This window comes from Bufo bufo, chromosome 7 (genome assembly GCF_905171765.1).
Source record: "Bufo bufo chromosome 7, aBufBuf1.1, whole genome shotgun sequence".
Taxonomy (NCBI): Eukaryota; Metazoa; Chordata; class Amphibia; order Anura; family Bufonidae; genus Bufo; species Bufo bufo.
The window spans coordinates 190,262,625-190,277,702 of NC_053395.1; the positions used below are offsets into that span (position 1 = coordinate 190,262,625).

The following is a 15,078-nucleotide window of genomic DNA, read 5'->3' on the forward strand; positions in this document are numbered from 1 at the left end:
GGGAGATTTGTCAAAACTGGCATGAAGGAAAACTGGCTTAGGCTGAGTTCACAACACCGTTTAGCTCTCTGTTCTTCTGTTCCGTCAGAAAAAGAGAAAAAAAATACTGTAAAAAAATAAATAAATTGGATCCTGTTGCATCAGTTGTGCATAGGATGTTTTTTTTTGTTTTTTTTTTACAGAATCCTTTAAAAAAGGATCCTATTGCATCAGTTGTCATCCGTTTGAGCCATTTCTGCCTGAGATCCATTTTTTTAGATGAGAAAAAAAAGTACTGCATGGCTGAACATTTTTAATAAAAACCAATTGAAAAAAGTTATTTTTAGCCCAAAATGAGTAAAATGCAACCATAAAAAATTGTCCTGAAAGTATCCATAACCTTTAAAGGGAACCTGTCATCAACTTTATGGTGACCTCACTGAGGGCAGCATAAAGTAGTGACAGAAATGCTGATTTCAGCGATGTGTGACTCATCAGCTAAAAGTAAGTGGTTGCCCAGAACCAGCATCATAATCATTGCAGCCCAGACCTTGAGAAGAGTCAAATCTACCTGAGAAGAGTCCTGGTTATTCCTAATCTCCTGCTCTCCCGCCATCTGCTGATGATCGGCAGTTCTCTCCTAGAGAGAAACCGAGAAAACTAGGTAGAAGACTGTCAGCCATCAGCAGGTGAGCAGGAGAGCAGGAACTCATGAATAACCAGGACTCTTCTTAGGTGGCCGTGACTCTTTTCCAGGCCTGTGCTGTAATGAATATAAAGCTGGTTCTCGGCAACCACTTATTATTAGCTCATGAGTGACACAGTGATGAAATCAGCATTTCTGTCACTACTTTATGCTGTCCTCGGTGAGGTCAGCATAAAGTTGATGACAGGTTCCCTTTGAAACCCTCAGCAGTTTTGTATCAGTCCTATTAATACACACTGTATTTCTTTAGGTACTAATGTTGACCTTGCAAAATGACCCTCCAACTTTAGAAACTGGTGTAGAAGATAAGGAGATGATGAGGAAATACGGGAAATCTTTTAGAAAGCTTATTTCACTCTGTCTTCAGAAAGACCCATCAAAGAGGTAAGTGGCTCAGAGCATCCCTCAGCGGTTTGCTGATGACCATCTTCTTAGCATTAGACCTTCTTTACACTGTGTTTCAGTGACCTGTTGGCCATATCCAGGCGTACACAATAAATGAATCCATAGGCCCCCATTCACTGGATGGAAGTCAAACGGAGTGTACTTTTGGCCTTTTTTGGGCAGTATGTGCCAGGGTTGACTTTTTTTTTGCTGCACTTTTCCATACAACGACCTCCAGTAAAAAACAAAACAAAAGAAAACGCATACTCATAGGAATACTTTTTTAAATTGACCCTTATGCATAACTGATACCACTATATTTCCTCCATTAAACATGTACTTCCAAGGTTTCTAGTGGGACGTCCTACCAACAGAAACATGACATGCACATAGCAGAGCATAGGTAGTCTTAGGGCATATTCACGCCGTTTTTTGATGCAGATTTTGCAGCAGAAAATGCACCAGAATCCACTTAAAAAATGCCAAACATGGCAGTCCTATTCATTTAAGTTACATTTGAAATGTACATCGAGTAAAAAAAGGAGAATCAGTAAGTTCCTGCTGTGGTTTCTGCATGGAAATGGTGGCGGGTGTCTGCACGCGGACAAGCCCATTGAATGGGGCTAAAGCCATGGGCAGATCTGCACCATACAGAGGGGGATCTGTACACTGTTATAAGATGCTATATAGTGTCATCCACAGATCCCCCCTCCCCATAATAAGATGCTATAAGATGCTATATAGTGTCATCCACAGATCCCCCCCTCCCCATAACAGTGCACAGATCCCCCTCCCCATAACAGTGCACAGATCCCCCTCCCCATAACAGTGCCATCCACAGATCCCCATAACAGTGCCATACACAGATCCCCATAACAGTGCCATCCACAGATCCCCCCCATAACAGCGCCATCCACTGATCCCCCATAATAGTGTCATCCACTGATCCCCCATAATAGTGTCATCCACAGATCCCCCATAATAGTGTCATCAACAGATCCCCCATAACAGTGCCATCCACAATTTGTTTTATTATGGCCTTTGAACATAATTTTTCAAGTAAAATCATATAAACCTCTTTGTTTTGTAATTTTGGTGTTTTTTCCCAATTAATCGATTAAATTATCGACAACTAATCGATTATTCAAATAATCGTTAGCTGCAGTCCTACTGCATATAGCATTATATCTCGGCAGACATCAAACATGAGATCTTAATCTAATATATAAAGCTGAGTGTATGTATATGTGTGTGTGTATATGTCCGCTAAAGGAATCCGCACCGTCACATTTACAATCACAAACTTTGGCACACAGGTACATCAGGTGTCCGGGAAGGTTTTAGACCAGGTCTCAGCTCTCTAGCACGTACCATTCCTGATATATTCCCCAAAAAATGCAAATATGGCACATCACATGACCTACATTAGCCAATAGAAACCTGCAGGTCTTTCTCTTCATATCCCAACTTCATATCCCAACTGCCATACACACGGTCACATGTCCCTTATCAGCCAATAGAAGCTTGCAGGTCCTTAGTCTCCACATACACACAGTTTTACACCTGGTTTCCATAGCAACCCAGCCATTTTTCTTCACTACTGTAGGTCATCTTTAAAGGGGCAGGGAGCTGTAGGTGACACTGTTAAGAGAGCGGAGTGCTGTGGAGGTCACAGTTCAGGGGGCAGGTAGGGTGGACATTCAGGCCACCCTCAAAAGACGGAATTAAAAACCCCGCCCCCAGGTCCCGCTGCGCCCTCACACTCCACAGCCAATGGGGATTGAAAAAAATGAAGGCAAAAATCAACTTCTGTCAGCTGTATGGGTGAGAGGGACGTGACTTTCTCCCTGCAGCTCACGGTCAGACAGCACAGTGCTGCTGTCCGAGAGTGAACTGTTCAAAAGGACATCCCTGTGTCTGTCCAGGGCCTGCGCCGGACGGAGGAGAGGGAGTCTGAAAGCTGGACTGTCCGGCCTAAAACTGGACCTCTGGCCACCCTGGGCAGGCTGCTGTGGAGGTCACAGTTAAGGGGACGGTCCGCTATGGAGGTCAGCGTTAAGGGGAAGATTGCTGTAGATGCCACTGTTAAGGGGACGGGGTGTTGTGGAAATCACTGTTAAGGATATGGGGTACTGTGGAGGTCACTAATAAAGGGGAGGCCGCTGTGGAGGTCACTGTTATAGGGGCGGGCTGCTGTGGAGGTCACTGTTAAAGGGGCCGGAATGCTGTCGAGGTCACTGTTAAAGGGGCAGGCTGCTGGGGAGGTCACTGATAAGGGGGCGGGATGCTGTGGAGTAGGGATCGACCGATTATCGGTTTTTTCCCGATATTATCGACCGATATTGAGGATTTTAACAGTTATCGGTATCGGCATCTATTTTGCCGATATACCGATAACATATTGGGAATACAGAACGCGCTGCTCTCAGCGCTCTCTGTGTTCCCTCAGCAGCACAGGGGAGAAGGAAGCAGTGTCTCCTTCCCCTTGTGCTGCTGCTGCCGCTACCACCAATGAGAGGAGGGAGGACAAGAGGAGGGGCGGGGCTGTGGCCACCGCTCCACCAATGAAGATAAGTCTTTCATTAATTCATATACAGGAGGCGGGAGCTGGCTGCAGAATCACATAGCCGGCTCCCGACCTCTATGAGCAGTAGCTGCGCTCTGCGTTAGTTAACCCCTTAGGTGCCGCGGATCGCAGCTACCGCTCATAGAGGTCGGGAGCTGGCTATGTGATTCTGCAGCCAGCTCCCGCCTCCTGTATATGAATTAATGAGAGATTTCTCTTCATTGGTGGCGCAGTGCGCCCCCCCAAGCCCCCCAGTATTAATGATTGGTGGCGCAGTGAGCCCCCCACCCAAGCCCCCCCCCCCCCCCCAGTATTAATCATTGGTGGCAGTGGCCACAGGATCCCCTCTCCCCTGTAATCCTGGGGCTCCGATCGGTTACCATGGCAGCCAGGACGCTATTGAAGCCCTGGCTGCCATGTTCAGCTCCATGCTGTTGTGTGCACAAAGCACAGAGCAGCAGGGACAGTGTGAGATCCTATTCACCCTGATAGAGATCTATCAGGGTGAATAGGACAAGGGTTCAAGTCCCTAAGGGGGCTAAAAGTTAGTAAAAAAAAAAATATATATATAAAGTATAAATGAAAAAGAAAGATTTACAAACAAAAAAAAATACACGTTAACAATAAACATATTAATTTTCAGCAGATTTGTGTAGGAAATTTTTTTTTTCCAAAAATGAAAATTCCCAGAATATCGGTATAAATTATCGGCTATCGGCCTGAAAGTTCACAAATTATCGGTATCGGCCCTAAAAAATCAATATTGGTCGATCCCTACTGTGGAGGTCACTGTTAAAGGGGTGGGCGCTGTGGAGGTCTCTGTTAAGGGGACAGGGAAATGTGGAGGTCACAGTTAAGGGGACAGTCTGCTATGGAGGTCAGTGTTAAGGGGCTGGGTGCTGTAGAGGTCACTGTTAAGGGGCGGGGTGTTGTGGAGGTCACATTTTAATGGAACAGAGCTCTGTAGAAGTCACTGTTAAGGGGGAGGGTTATTGTGGAAATCACTGTTAACGAGACGGGGTACCGTGGAGGTCACAAATAAAGGGGCGGCCGCTGTGGAGGTCACTGTTAAAGGGGCGGGCACTGTGGATGGTACTGTTAAGGGGGAGGGTTATTGTGGAAATCACGCTGAGGAGGTCACTTTTAAAGGGGCAGGGTACTGTAAATGTCACTGTTATAGTGGATACTGTCGATATCTTTTAACGACACACACAAACATAAATGAAATAGATGAAATATACCCGAGCGAAGCCGGGTCCTCTTGCTAGTTTGATAATAAAGAGCAGTTATTTGTGGGAGCAGACTCTGAAAGTATTCACAGCCTGGGGTATTTTCAATGAGGAAACCTTGCTGTGGATTTCTCATCGCAGTCAATGAAATATTTATAGCACATGGTTCCGGTTATTACAGTATATTCTGCAAGTTCTGGCGCTGCTTAACCACTTAAGGACCACAGGTTTATACCCCCTTAGTGACCAGGCCCTTTTTTACAAATCGGCACTCCACAACTTTAGCGGTTTATTGCTCGGTCATGCAACTTACCACCCAAATGAATTTTACCTCCTTTTCTTCTCACTAATAGAGCTTTCATTTGGTGGTATTTCATTGCTGCTGACATTTTTACTTTTTTTGTTATTAATCGAAATTTACCGATTTTTTTTTTTTGCAAAAAAATGACATTTTTCACTTTCAGTTGTAAAATTTTGCCAAAAAAACGACATCCATATATAAATTTTTCTCTAAATTTATTGTTCTACATGTCTTTGATAAAAAAAAATGTTTGGGTAAAAAAAAAATGGTTTGGGTAAAAGTTATAGCGTTTACAAACTATGGTACAAAAAATTTGAATTTCCGCTTTTTGAAGCAGCTCTGACTTTCTGAGCACCTGTCATGTTTCCTGAGGTTCTACAATGCCCAGACAGTACAAACACCCCACAAATGACCCCATTTCGGAAACTAGACACCCTAAGGTATTCGCTGATGGGCATAGTGAGTTCATAGAACTTTTTATTTTTTGTCACAAGTTAGCGGAAAATGATGATTTATTATTTTATTTTTTATTTTTTTTCTTACAAAGTCTCATATTCCACTAACTTGTGACAAAAAATAAAAACTTCCATGAACTCACTATGCCCATCACGAAATACCTTGGGGTGTCTTCTTTCCAAAATGGGGTCACTTGTGGAGTAGTTATACTGCCCTGGCATTTTAGGGGCCCGAATGCATGAGAAGTAGTTTGATATCAGTTTGAAATCAAAATCTGTAAAAAATGGCCGGTGAAATCCGAAAGGTGCTCTTTGGAATGTGGGCCCCTTTGCCCACCTAGGCTGCAAAAAAGTGTCACATGTGGTATCGCCGTACTCAGGAGAAGTTGGGCAATGTGTTTTGGGGTGTCTTTTTACACATGCCCATGCTGGGTGAGATAAATATCTCGGCAAAAGACAACTTTTCCCATTTTTTTTTATACAAAGTTGGCATTTGACCGAGATATTTCTCTCACCCAGCAAGGGTATATGTAAAATGACACCCCAAAACACATTCCCCAACTTCTCCTGAGTACGGCGATACCAGATGTGTGACACTTTTTTGCAGCCTAGAAGCGCAAAGGGGCCCACATTCTTTTTAGGAGGGCATTTTTAGACATTTGGATCCCAGACTTCTTCTCACGCTTTAGGGCCCCTAAAATGCCAGGGCAGTATAAATACCCCACATGTGACCCCATTTTGGAAAGAAGACACCCCAAGGTATTCAATGAGGCGCATGGCGAGTTCATAGAAATATTTTTTTTTTGCCACAAGTTAGCGGAAATTGATTTTTTTTTGTTTTTTCTCACAAAGTCTCCCTTTCCGCTAACTTGGGACAAAAATTTCAATCTTTCATGGACTCAATATGCCCCTCAGCGAATATCTTGGGGTGTCTACTTTCCGAAATGGGGTCACAATGCCCTGGCATTTTAGGGGCCCTAAAGCGTGAGAAGAAGTCTGGAATATAAATGTCTAAAAAATTTTACGCATTTGGATTCCGTGAGGGGTATGGTGAGTTCATGTGAGATTTTATTTTTTGACACACGTTAGTGGAATATGAGACTTTGTAAGAAAAAATAAAAATAAAAAATTTCCGCTAACTTGGGACAAAAAAATGTCTGAATGGAGCCTTACAGGGGGGTGAGCAATGACAGGGGGGTGATCAATGACAGGGGGGTGATCAGGGAGTCTATATAGGGGTGATCACCCCCCTGTCATTGATCACCCCCCTGTAAGGCTCCATTCAGACGTCCGTATGTTTTTTACGGATCCACGGATACATGGATCGGATCCGCAAAACACATACGGACATCTGAATGGAGCCTTACAGGGGGGTGATCAATGACAGGGGGGTGATCAATGACAGGGGGGTGATCAGGGAGTCTATATGGGGTGATCACCCCCCTGTCATTGATCACCCCCCCTGTAAGGCTCCATTCAGACGTCCGTATGTTTTTTACGGATCCACGGATACATGGATCATATCCGCAAAACACATACGGACATCTGAATGGAGCCTTACAGGAGGGTGATCAATGACAGGGGGGTGATCTATGACAGGGGGTGATCAATGACAGGGGGGTGATCAGGGAGTCTATATGGGGTGATCACCCCCCTGTAAGGCTCCATTCAGACGTCCGTATGTGTTTTGCGGATCCGATCCATGTATCAGTGGATCCGTAAAAATCATACGGACGTCTGAATGGAGCCTTACAGGGGGGTGATCAATGACAGGGGGGTGATCAATGACAGGGGGGTGATCAGGGAGTCTATATGGGGTGATCACCCCCGTCATTGATCACCCCCCTGTAAGGCTCCATTCAGACGTCCGTATGTGTTTTGCGGATCCGATCCATGTATCAGTGGATCCGTAAAAATCATACGGACGTCTGAATGGAGCCTTACAAGGGGGTGATCAATGACAGGGGGGTGATCAATGACAGGGGGGTGATCAGGGAGTCTATATAGGGTGATCACGGGTGATCAGGGGTTAATAAGTGACAGGGGGGGGGGGTGTAGTGTAGTGGTGTTTGGTGCCAGTGGCGTCTCTAGCTTTCAAATTTTGTTGGGGCACACTGGGGGCCAGGACAAACGTAGGGGGGTCAGCTATAACAAATACATTTACACAAGTACGCTTAGAAATGCTGCGATACCTTACCCAATACCTAAAACCGCAACAGGGAAGAAAAGTCCTGCTGTCTGTGGTTTAAAAAATAAATAAAAAAATCACTCAGATTTCAACATGTCCTAGCTGCCTGAGGATGACACTTTTATAGGGAGGGGGATCTGTGGATGACACTGCTATGGGGGGGGGATCTGTGAATGACACTGCTATGGGGGGGGGATCTGTGAATGACACATACCGTATATAGCATCTTATGCTATATGTGTCATCCACAGATCCACCCCATGACAGTGTCTGGCAGGCTGGAGATCCACTCGCTTACCTTCCGATCCTGTGAACGCGCGCGCCTGTGTGCGCGCGTTCACAGGAAATCTCGGCTCACGCGAGATGACGCCAATCGGCGTTAGTGTGACCTGGGAGAGCCGCCGCAATGAAGCCTTTCGGCGTTAGCGTGGCGGGAAGTGGTCAATGTCATGTTATGTTATTAGGTAAATAAAATAATAATATCTTCCGATGTGTAAGTCTATGTGTGATATTGTGTATATGGTTCATGTGCATGGCTGCATTAAGGCACCGTTTTGCAAAGTGCCATAGTAGTAGGGCTTCCATAGAGGCCTCTGCTGTACCTAGTAGTAGGGCTTCCATAGAGGCCTCTGCTGTACCTCTGTATGCCTTTTACAGTATGTCAAACTTCGAATTTGACAGGAAAAATAGAAGCATGGATACTATATGTACGTACCATTGCGTTTGCATGCATGTGCAGTAGGGCTGCACGATATATCGAAAAAATAATCGAATCGCGATAATCGCCAAATGCGATATGGCGATTTGGCCGACCCGAAAATGCCGCGATTATATATGAAGGGACCCCTATTGATAAAATGTCCAGCCTCTGTACTCACTTTCACGATGAATGCACTGCAGCGAGCGGCAGCAAGCAAGCCGGCCGGCGCGTGACTGACGTTACTTAGTCACGCTCCTGCTTCCTAAATTAAGTGGGAGTAGCGTGACAGTGACGTCTGTCACGCGCCGGCCGGCCCGCTCGCTACCGTGCATTCATAGTGAAAGTGAGTACAGAGCCTGGCCATTTTATCAATAGGAGAGTTATGTGCGCAGTTTAGGACACATGAGGGGGCACATAGGGCCATGAGGGGGACCAGCATAAGATGCTATATGTGTGTCTTATGCTGGCCCCCCTCATGGCCCTATGTGTCATAGCACACATCTCCTATAACAGTGCCATCCACAGATCCACCCTATAACAGCGTCATCCACAGGTCCCCCATAAGTGTCCTCCACAGATCCCCCATAACAGCGTCCTCCACAGATCCCCCATAACAGCGTCCTCCACAGATCCCCCATAACAGCGTCATCCACAGATCCACCCTATAACAGCGTCATCCACAGGTCCCCCATAAGTGTCCTCCACAGATCCCACATAACAGCGTCCTCCACAGATCCCCCATAACAGCGTCCTCCACAGATCCCCCACATAACAGCGTCCTCCACAGATCCCTCATAAATATGTCATACCCAGCCGCGTCAGCGGCTCATATGGGAAAATCCAAGCAAATAGATGAGGTATGATGGCTGGTTAGCTGGCAGTTTAATGACACTTGTGGATATAAGTGTCCATGGTGGGATACAGGCTTGGGCTCTAGTTTATCCTTCATGTAAGTGCAATCTGAGCCATGGGGAACATAGAGTAGTAAAATGGGTAAAGGATCAAGATGAATTAATGGTAAAACCAGCAGACAATGGTGGGAAAGTAGTGGTCATGCATGCGAATTATTATGAGAAAGAGGCCATGCGACAGTTGTCTGACCATTAAACGTATGAGAAGTTCGATCATGATCCCACACTGGCCATACAAACAAAATTACGTACATTTTTTAAGACAAGGTACAGAGTCTGATGTGATTACGCAGAAAACAGTGGAGACATTGTTCCCATAATATCCATGTAAGCCCAACTGGTATTTTTTGCCTAAAATACATAAAACTGTGGACAATCCCCCAGGAAAACCAGTAGCGGCAGGCAGGGCTCAGTTCTTCAGCCCCTGTATAGCTACTTAGATAGTTTTTTACGACCCCTCTTAAAGAGCCTTCCCTCATATCTGAAGGATTCATAGGCACTTTTGCAGAATCTCGATGGTTTAGAATGGGATGATCAGTGCAGACTTGCCGCTATAGATGTGGTAAGTCTGTACACCTGCATCCGACATCGAGACGGTATACAAGCAATTGAGATCTTTTTGGAGAGGGCAGGGAAAAGTGCTAAATGTTCAAAGTTTATTTGCGAGGCACTGGCTCTTGTACTTATGAATAACGTGTTTAAGTTTGGGGGCCACTGGTACAGCGATGGGCACGCCAGTGGCACCTACCTTTGCAAACCTTTTTTGGCCCTACGGGAAGAGAGATATGTCTACAATGTGATCAATCAGTTTTTAAAATATTGGACACGTTTTATCGACGATGTACTGATTGTATGGACAGGCACTGAGAAGCTATTTGGCGGGTTCCTTGAATATATTACCAATAATGATAGGAACATGATGTTTACTGGCCAGTTTGGTAATAGAGAGATTTTCTTGATGTAAAAATAGCTATTGACAATAACCAAATCACTACTTGTGGATATCATAAGAAAACTGCTACCAACTGCCTGTTGCATTTTCATAGCTATCACCCTGTACATGTCAAGCGATCTCTCCCATACGGCCAATTTATACGCTTGCGACATTTGACTAGTAATAATGAGACCTTACAACAAGCTCATGAGCTGACTGATAGATTACGTGCAAGGGGATATAGTGAGGAGGTCATAAACCAGGCCTTTATAAGAGCTGTGGATCAGGACCGTAAACAACTATTAGCCAAGATTGTGAACAGGAAGGAACAGGATAGGTTTATTTTTTCCTTCAAATATAGTCCCATGTCGGAGAATATCAAGGGGGCAATTCATAGAAATTGGCACCTATTAGAAAGTGAAAGGGATTTGGCGGAACATGCAAAGATGTCTGCCAGAGAAGTAAGAGTTTTAGGGACATACTGGTACAAGGGTATTATGAAGGGCAAAAATATGACAGTTGGCTTGGTAAATTTACCCCCAGTGGTAACCACAGATGTGGTACATGTAATTATTGTCGCTATATGCGGACTGAAAAGAATATGTTGGTCCGATAATACACACAGAGGCTAGGTGGATAATGAGGACAAGTGCACTAGGACCTTGTGGATTGAACAAGCGCAACGACCTGTCCTCCTTCTTATGAATATCTTTGTATCATTTACTGATTAGAACAGTGATACTACATGTTTTGTTGTAGCAAGTTTAGGTTTGTATGCACTTAGGTCATTTTTAGATAAGTATAGTGAAAAAATTAACCTGTGATGAAGGTGGCATAGGGTTTAAAAGGACTTGCTGACAGTCCATCCCATTAGGCCTTGGCCGGCCGCATGTGTTGTACTTTTACTCCCTGTATCGTGCACTCTTGTATGAATAAATGGACTTTTTGCAATCGGGTGAGTGCCGTGGACAGATTCTCTATGCTGAATTTGATTTATGTGATTTTCCGATACTGAGTACCCCCCTGTTTCATCATTTTGCTCTCCCATAATCTGGATTCCAAGTCGTCTTGGTGAGTAGTACCAACCATCTATCTTTCTATTTGAGTCGTATTAAAGTCCTGGAGTTAGACTGGCCTGGAAGAGGTCTACGTGATGGGTGTCTGAGCCGTAGTCCATCACCTACAGCAGGGTCTGTAAATCTGTGGTTTTCGCTGATGATTCTTCTAAGCACACCAAAGCTTTTTGTAAGCAGTATTCTTGACTCTTGCAATCTTCTTGAGCTCCCTTCACACGTCCGCATCCGTTGTTCCGTTCCGTGGCCCCGCAAAAAAGATAGAGCATGTCCTATTCTTGTCCGCAACCGCGGACAAGCTTAGGCATTCTCTATATAGCGCTGGCCATGTGCGGTCCTCAAATTGCGGTACGCACATGGCCGGTATCCGTGTTTTGCGGATCCGCAATCTGCGGACCGCAAAACACCTTACGGTCGTGTGAATGCACCCTAACTCAGAGTTTTGTCAGAGTCAGCGCATGTGTGAAAACAGCATTACATTTTCCAGAAAAACAGTGGGCCATGCCTAAACTTCCTGTCCCTTGCCTAGGAACCTGGAACATTTCCTCTGTAGTGAGAACGCACCCCACATGGGACATCTCCAGGGTGATGTGTGAAAGGCCAACACTGGTAAATCTCCAGACCTGATAATTCTGGAGTTTAGGTGAAAACAGCTTTGGAGTAAGGGTCTCACAGGAGCAGTCTTTATGGTCACTTGGAGCTGTAGCATGCACTTCCTATCTCCTTTACTTCTCTTCGGAACTCCCCAATCCTGGCAGGAAGTGGGACCAGCCCCCTCCTACAAAGCGAGGAGTGCCGACCATTGCCAACCATACCTCATTTGCTGGAGTACATGCCATAACAAGGCATAATATTACAATACAAATAAAACAATTGCAATACCACCAGGTGTGGGCTGCTACACATGCACTGCTCGACAGTACCCGTACGGTAGTACACAAAGGCCTAGAACTACATATTCAGGCGCCGTCCATTGGATAGTGACTGTGGTTCAGTTGGGCAGAGCTGTGTCTAGGCCACGTAACCTATGATCGTGATGTCACTGGCCTATGGAAAGCAGGGAGAACGCCTTAGCACTACTGTGAGTGCTTCTACCTTCTCAACTGGTGGCGGTCCTGGGTGTTGGACCCCCGCAGGTCAGATGACGTATCCAAGCGATAGATCGTCAGTCTGTAAAAGGCAGATAACCCCTTACAAACCTATAAGTGGCATCTACTGGTGGTATGCATCCAAGTATGTGTAACCGTATGTGTGAGCACGTGTAACATGTTGTGTGAGGGCTCATGCACACAACCATGATTGGCCCGGGAAACATGTTTGGTGTGCAAGCCGTATTTCCTGGGCTGAAAACAGCCCCCCTGACCCGAACTGGCTGAATCACAGTAATTTATGATACAGTCAGTTCGTGCTGCAATGTGAGTAGCCTGCGATAGCCCTGCGATCAGGTAGAGAATGTATCATAAATGACTATGCTGCAGTCAGTTGGGGTCAGGGGAGCCCCGTTTAGCTTGAGCCCTTAGCACGCCTACCTGGTGTGTTTTGGAGTTCTACCCTCCAGTGGAAAATAAGATTTTTAGGTTAATAAAGAAATCAGTCTGGTTTTCATTCTCTCCAGTTAGTAATGTTATTTTTTCATTTTCTTTTATTATTACAAACCCAGTGGTTTGCGCTTTTATCTTTTCGACGGAAATAAAAGGTCATAGAGAACTGACCGAATAGAAAGATAAATAAATGGAGCTGTATTGTGAACAAATCCATTTTCTGACATTTTATTGGTCTAATTTTTTTTTACTATCATACAGTACAGTAGGAAAAAATTTCTAAACAGATACTCTCCAAAAAAAACAAAAACAAAACATGGCGATATGTACCGAGTTTTTCTTATAGAGAGGCTGTCACCTTTCCTGACATATCTAACAACAGTTCTGAAACATCTATTCTTAGATCCCTACATGTTGCACAAATCACTGCGGGCAACTCCCTAAAACTTAACCTTTAATCTACATATATTAAAATACAAAAGGTACATAGGGTCCAGAATAGACCATGATAAATCTAGTCTAGAAAGCCCACCACCTCGTCACAGATGTCTACTGGTCTGGGGCGCTCCAGTGATTTATGTTTCATCAGATATGTATTTTGTGTATATGGCATCCTATTACCATATGAATACTGTTGGTCCCCTGATGAACCTTTGATTATTAGTAGGGGGAAACGCGTTGGAACAGTAGATGTTGTGTCAGAAAGTGGTAGGGCTGTGTAAGGACAGGTTAGCCCAGGTACGTGGACAGAGTGCACCTACCATCTGGGTGCATCTCTGGGCTGAGCAGTTTTGCAAGGGCAGAAGTAGGGGCAAATCTATTTTATCTTGATTTTCTGCCCCTGTAATAGAAATTGGATGTAATTTTTGCTAACCGTCCTGTATAATGACTATATTTATCATGGTCTATTCTGGACCTTATGTACCTTTTGTATTTTAATATATGTACTGTAGATAAAAGTTTAAGTTTTAGGGAGTTGCCCGCAGTGATTTGTGTTTTGTTAAAGCAACTGTCTTTCATAATCTCCTAATACTCCGTGATTTTGTTGTATCCCTACATGTTGCCTGTCTTCAGTTATTCTAGCTAGCCTAGAAATGTATGCATACGTTGAAAGCTGGGTTTTGCCAGGTGGGGTCCGTCTCCCCATACTCTGACATTGTCAGACTGTATATACATATCTGTGACCAGGTGAATGGTAATGCGCGGTTGAGTTAATGAAGTGATGCCCTAGAATTGTTATTCATAGGGTTTTCAAGCATTCGCTAAAGCAGACGTGTCAGGGGAGGTGACAGGTCCTCAAATTTTTGGAGTAAGATATTAGATCTGTTACTAATACTTGTAGAGGCCTCGGGTGGGTCCTGTGAATACATACGTTGCAGAAAAGTTTGAGGTCATTGATATGGATGACATTTGAGGTATTGCCCCTTTTTAACAAATAGGCATGGATGATAGTGGGGCAGTGTCAGACTGGAGTGCCTTGGGCCCACCAGAAGTTATGATCCTCCTGCTGGAACTATAGGACCCATTAAAGGGGTTGTGCATTGGAGTAATATTGATGACCTATCTTCAAGAGTGCCCGACAATACCAAATTGGCAGTGGTCATGATTGAGGAGGTCACTGCGCTTGTGCAAGTGCTTCTTCTTCTTCTTCTTCTTCTTCAAAGTTTACCTGCATGTTGTCCCCTTTATAGTGGCAGCACAGTGTAGTTACAACTTCACTCATTCAAGTAATTACACTGCACTGCTGCTACAAAGGAGACGACATGCAGGTAAACTCGAGGAAGAGGAAACAGCTCTCGCACAAATTAGACTCCCCGCGACCTGTTATTGATTACCTAGGGGTTGGCCAACTTTGGGGGGGAGGGGGGAAGTCCGGGATTATTCCTACCTGCTTCATGGTGCTGCTGTCCCATCTCATTCGCTCCCTGGACTCTGCTGTTTTGCTAGGCTCCCACACTGTAAACATCTGGTTTGACACAGCTGCAGCCAATCTCTGGCTGTAGCAGTGACCTGCTTCCCTTGTGTCACATGACCATTTGTCAGGACTCAAGGGAAGCAGGTCAGAGATAGCAGAGATTGGCTGCATCGGCATCAAACCAGATGTTTACAGC

The 15,078-nt window shown here is 44.9% G+C and overlaps 1 protein-coding gene across 2 annotated transcripts in view; it reads left to right on the top strand.

Moving 5' to 3' along the window:
• STK39 (serine/threonine kinase 39) overlaps positions 1–15,078 on the top strand; it is a 436,712-nt gene that overhangs the window by 100,880 nt on the left and 320,754 nt on the right. For both annotated transcript variants that reach the window (XM_040440678.1, XM_040440679.1), the window contains exon 8: positions 936–1,069. In XM_040440678.1, coding sequence (XP_040296612.1) covers positions 936–1,069 — 134 coding nt within the window. The remainder of the gene's footprint in view (positions 1–935; positions 1,070–15,078) is intronic.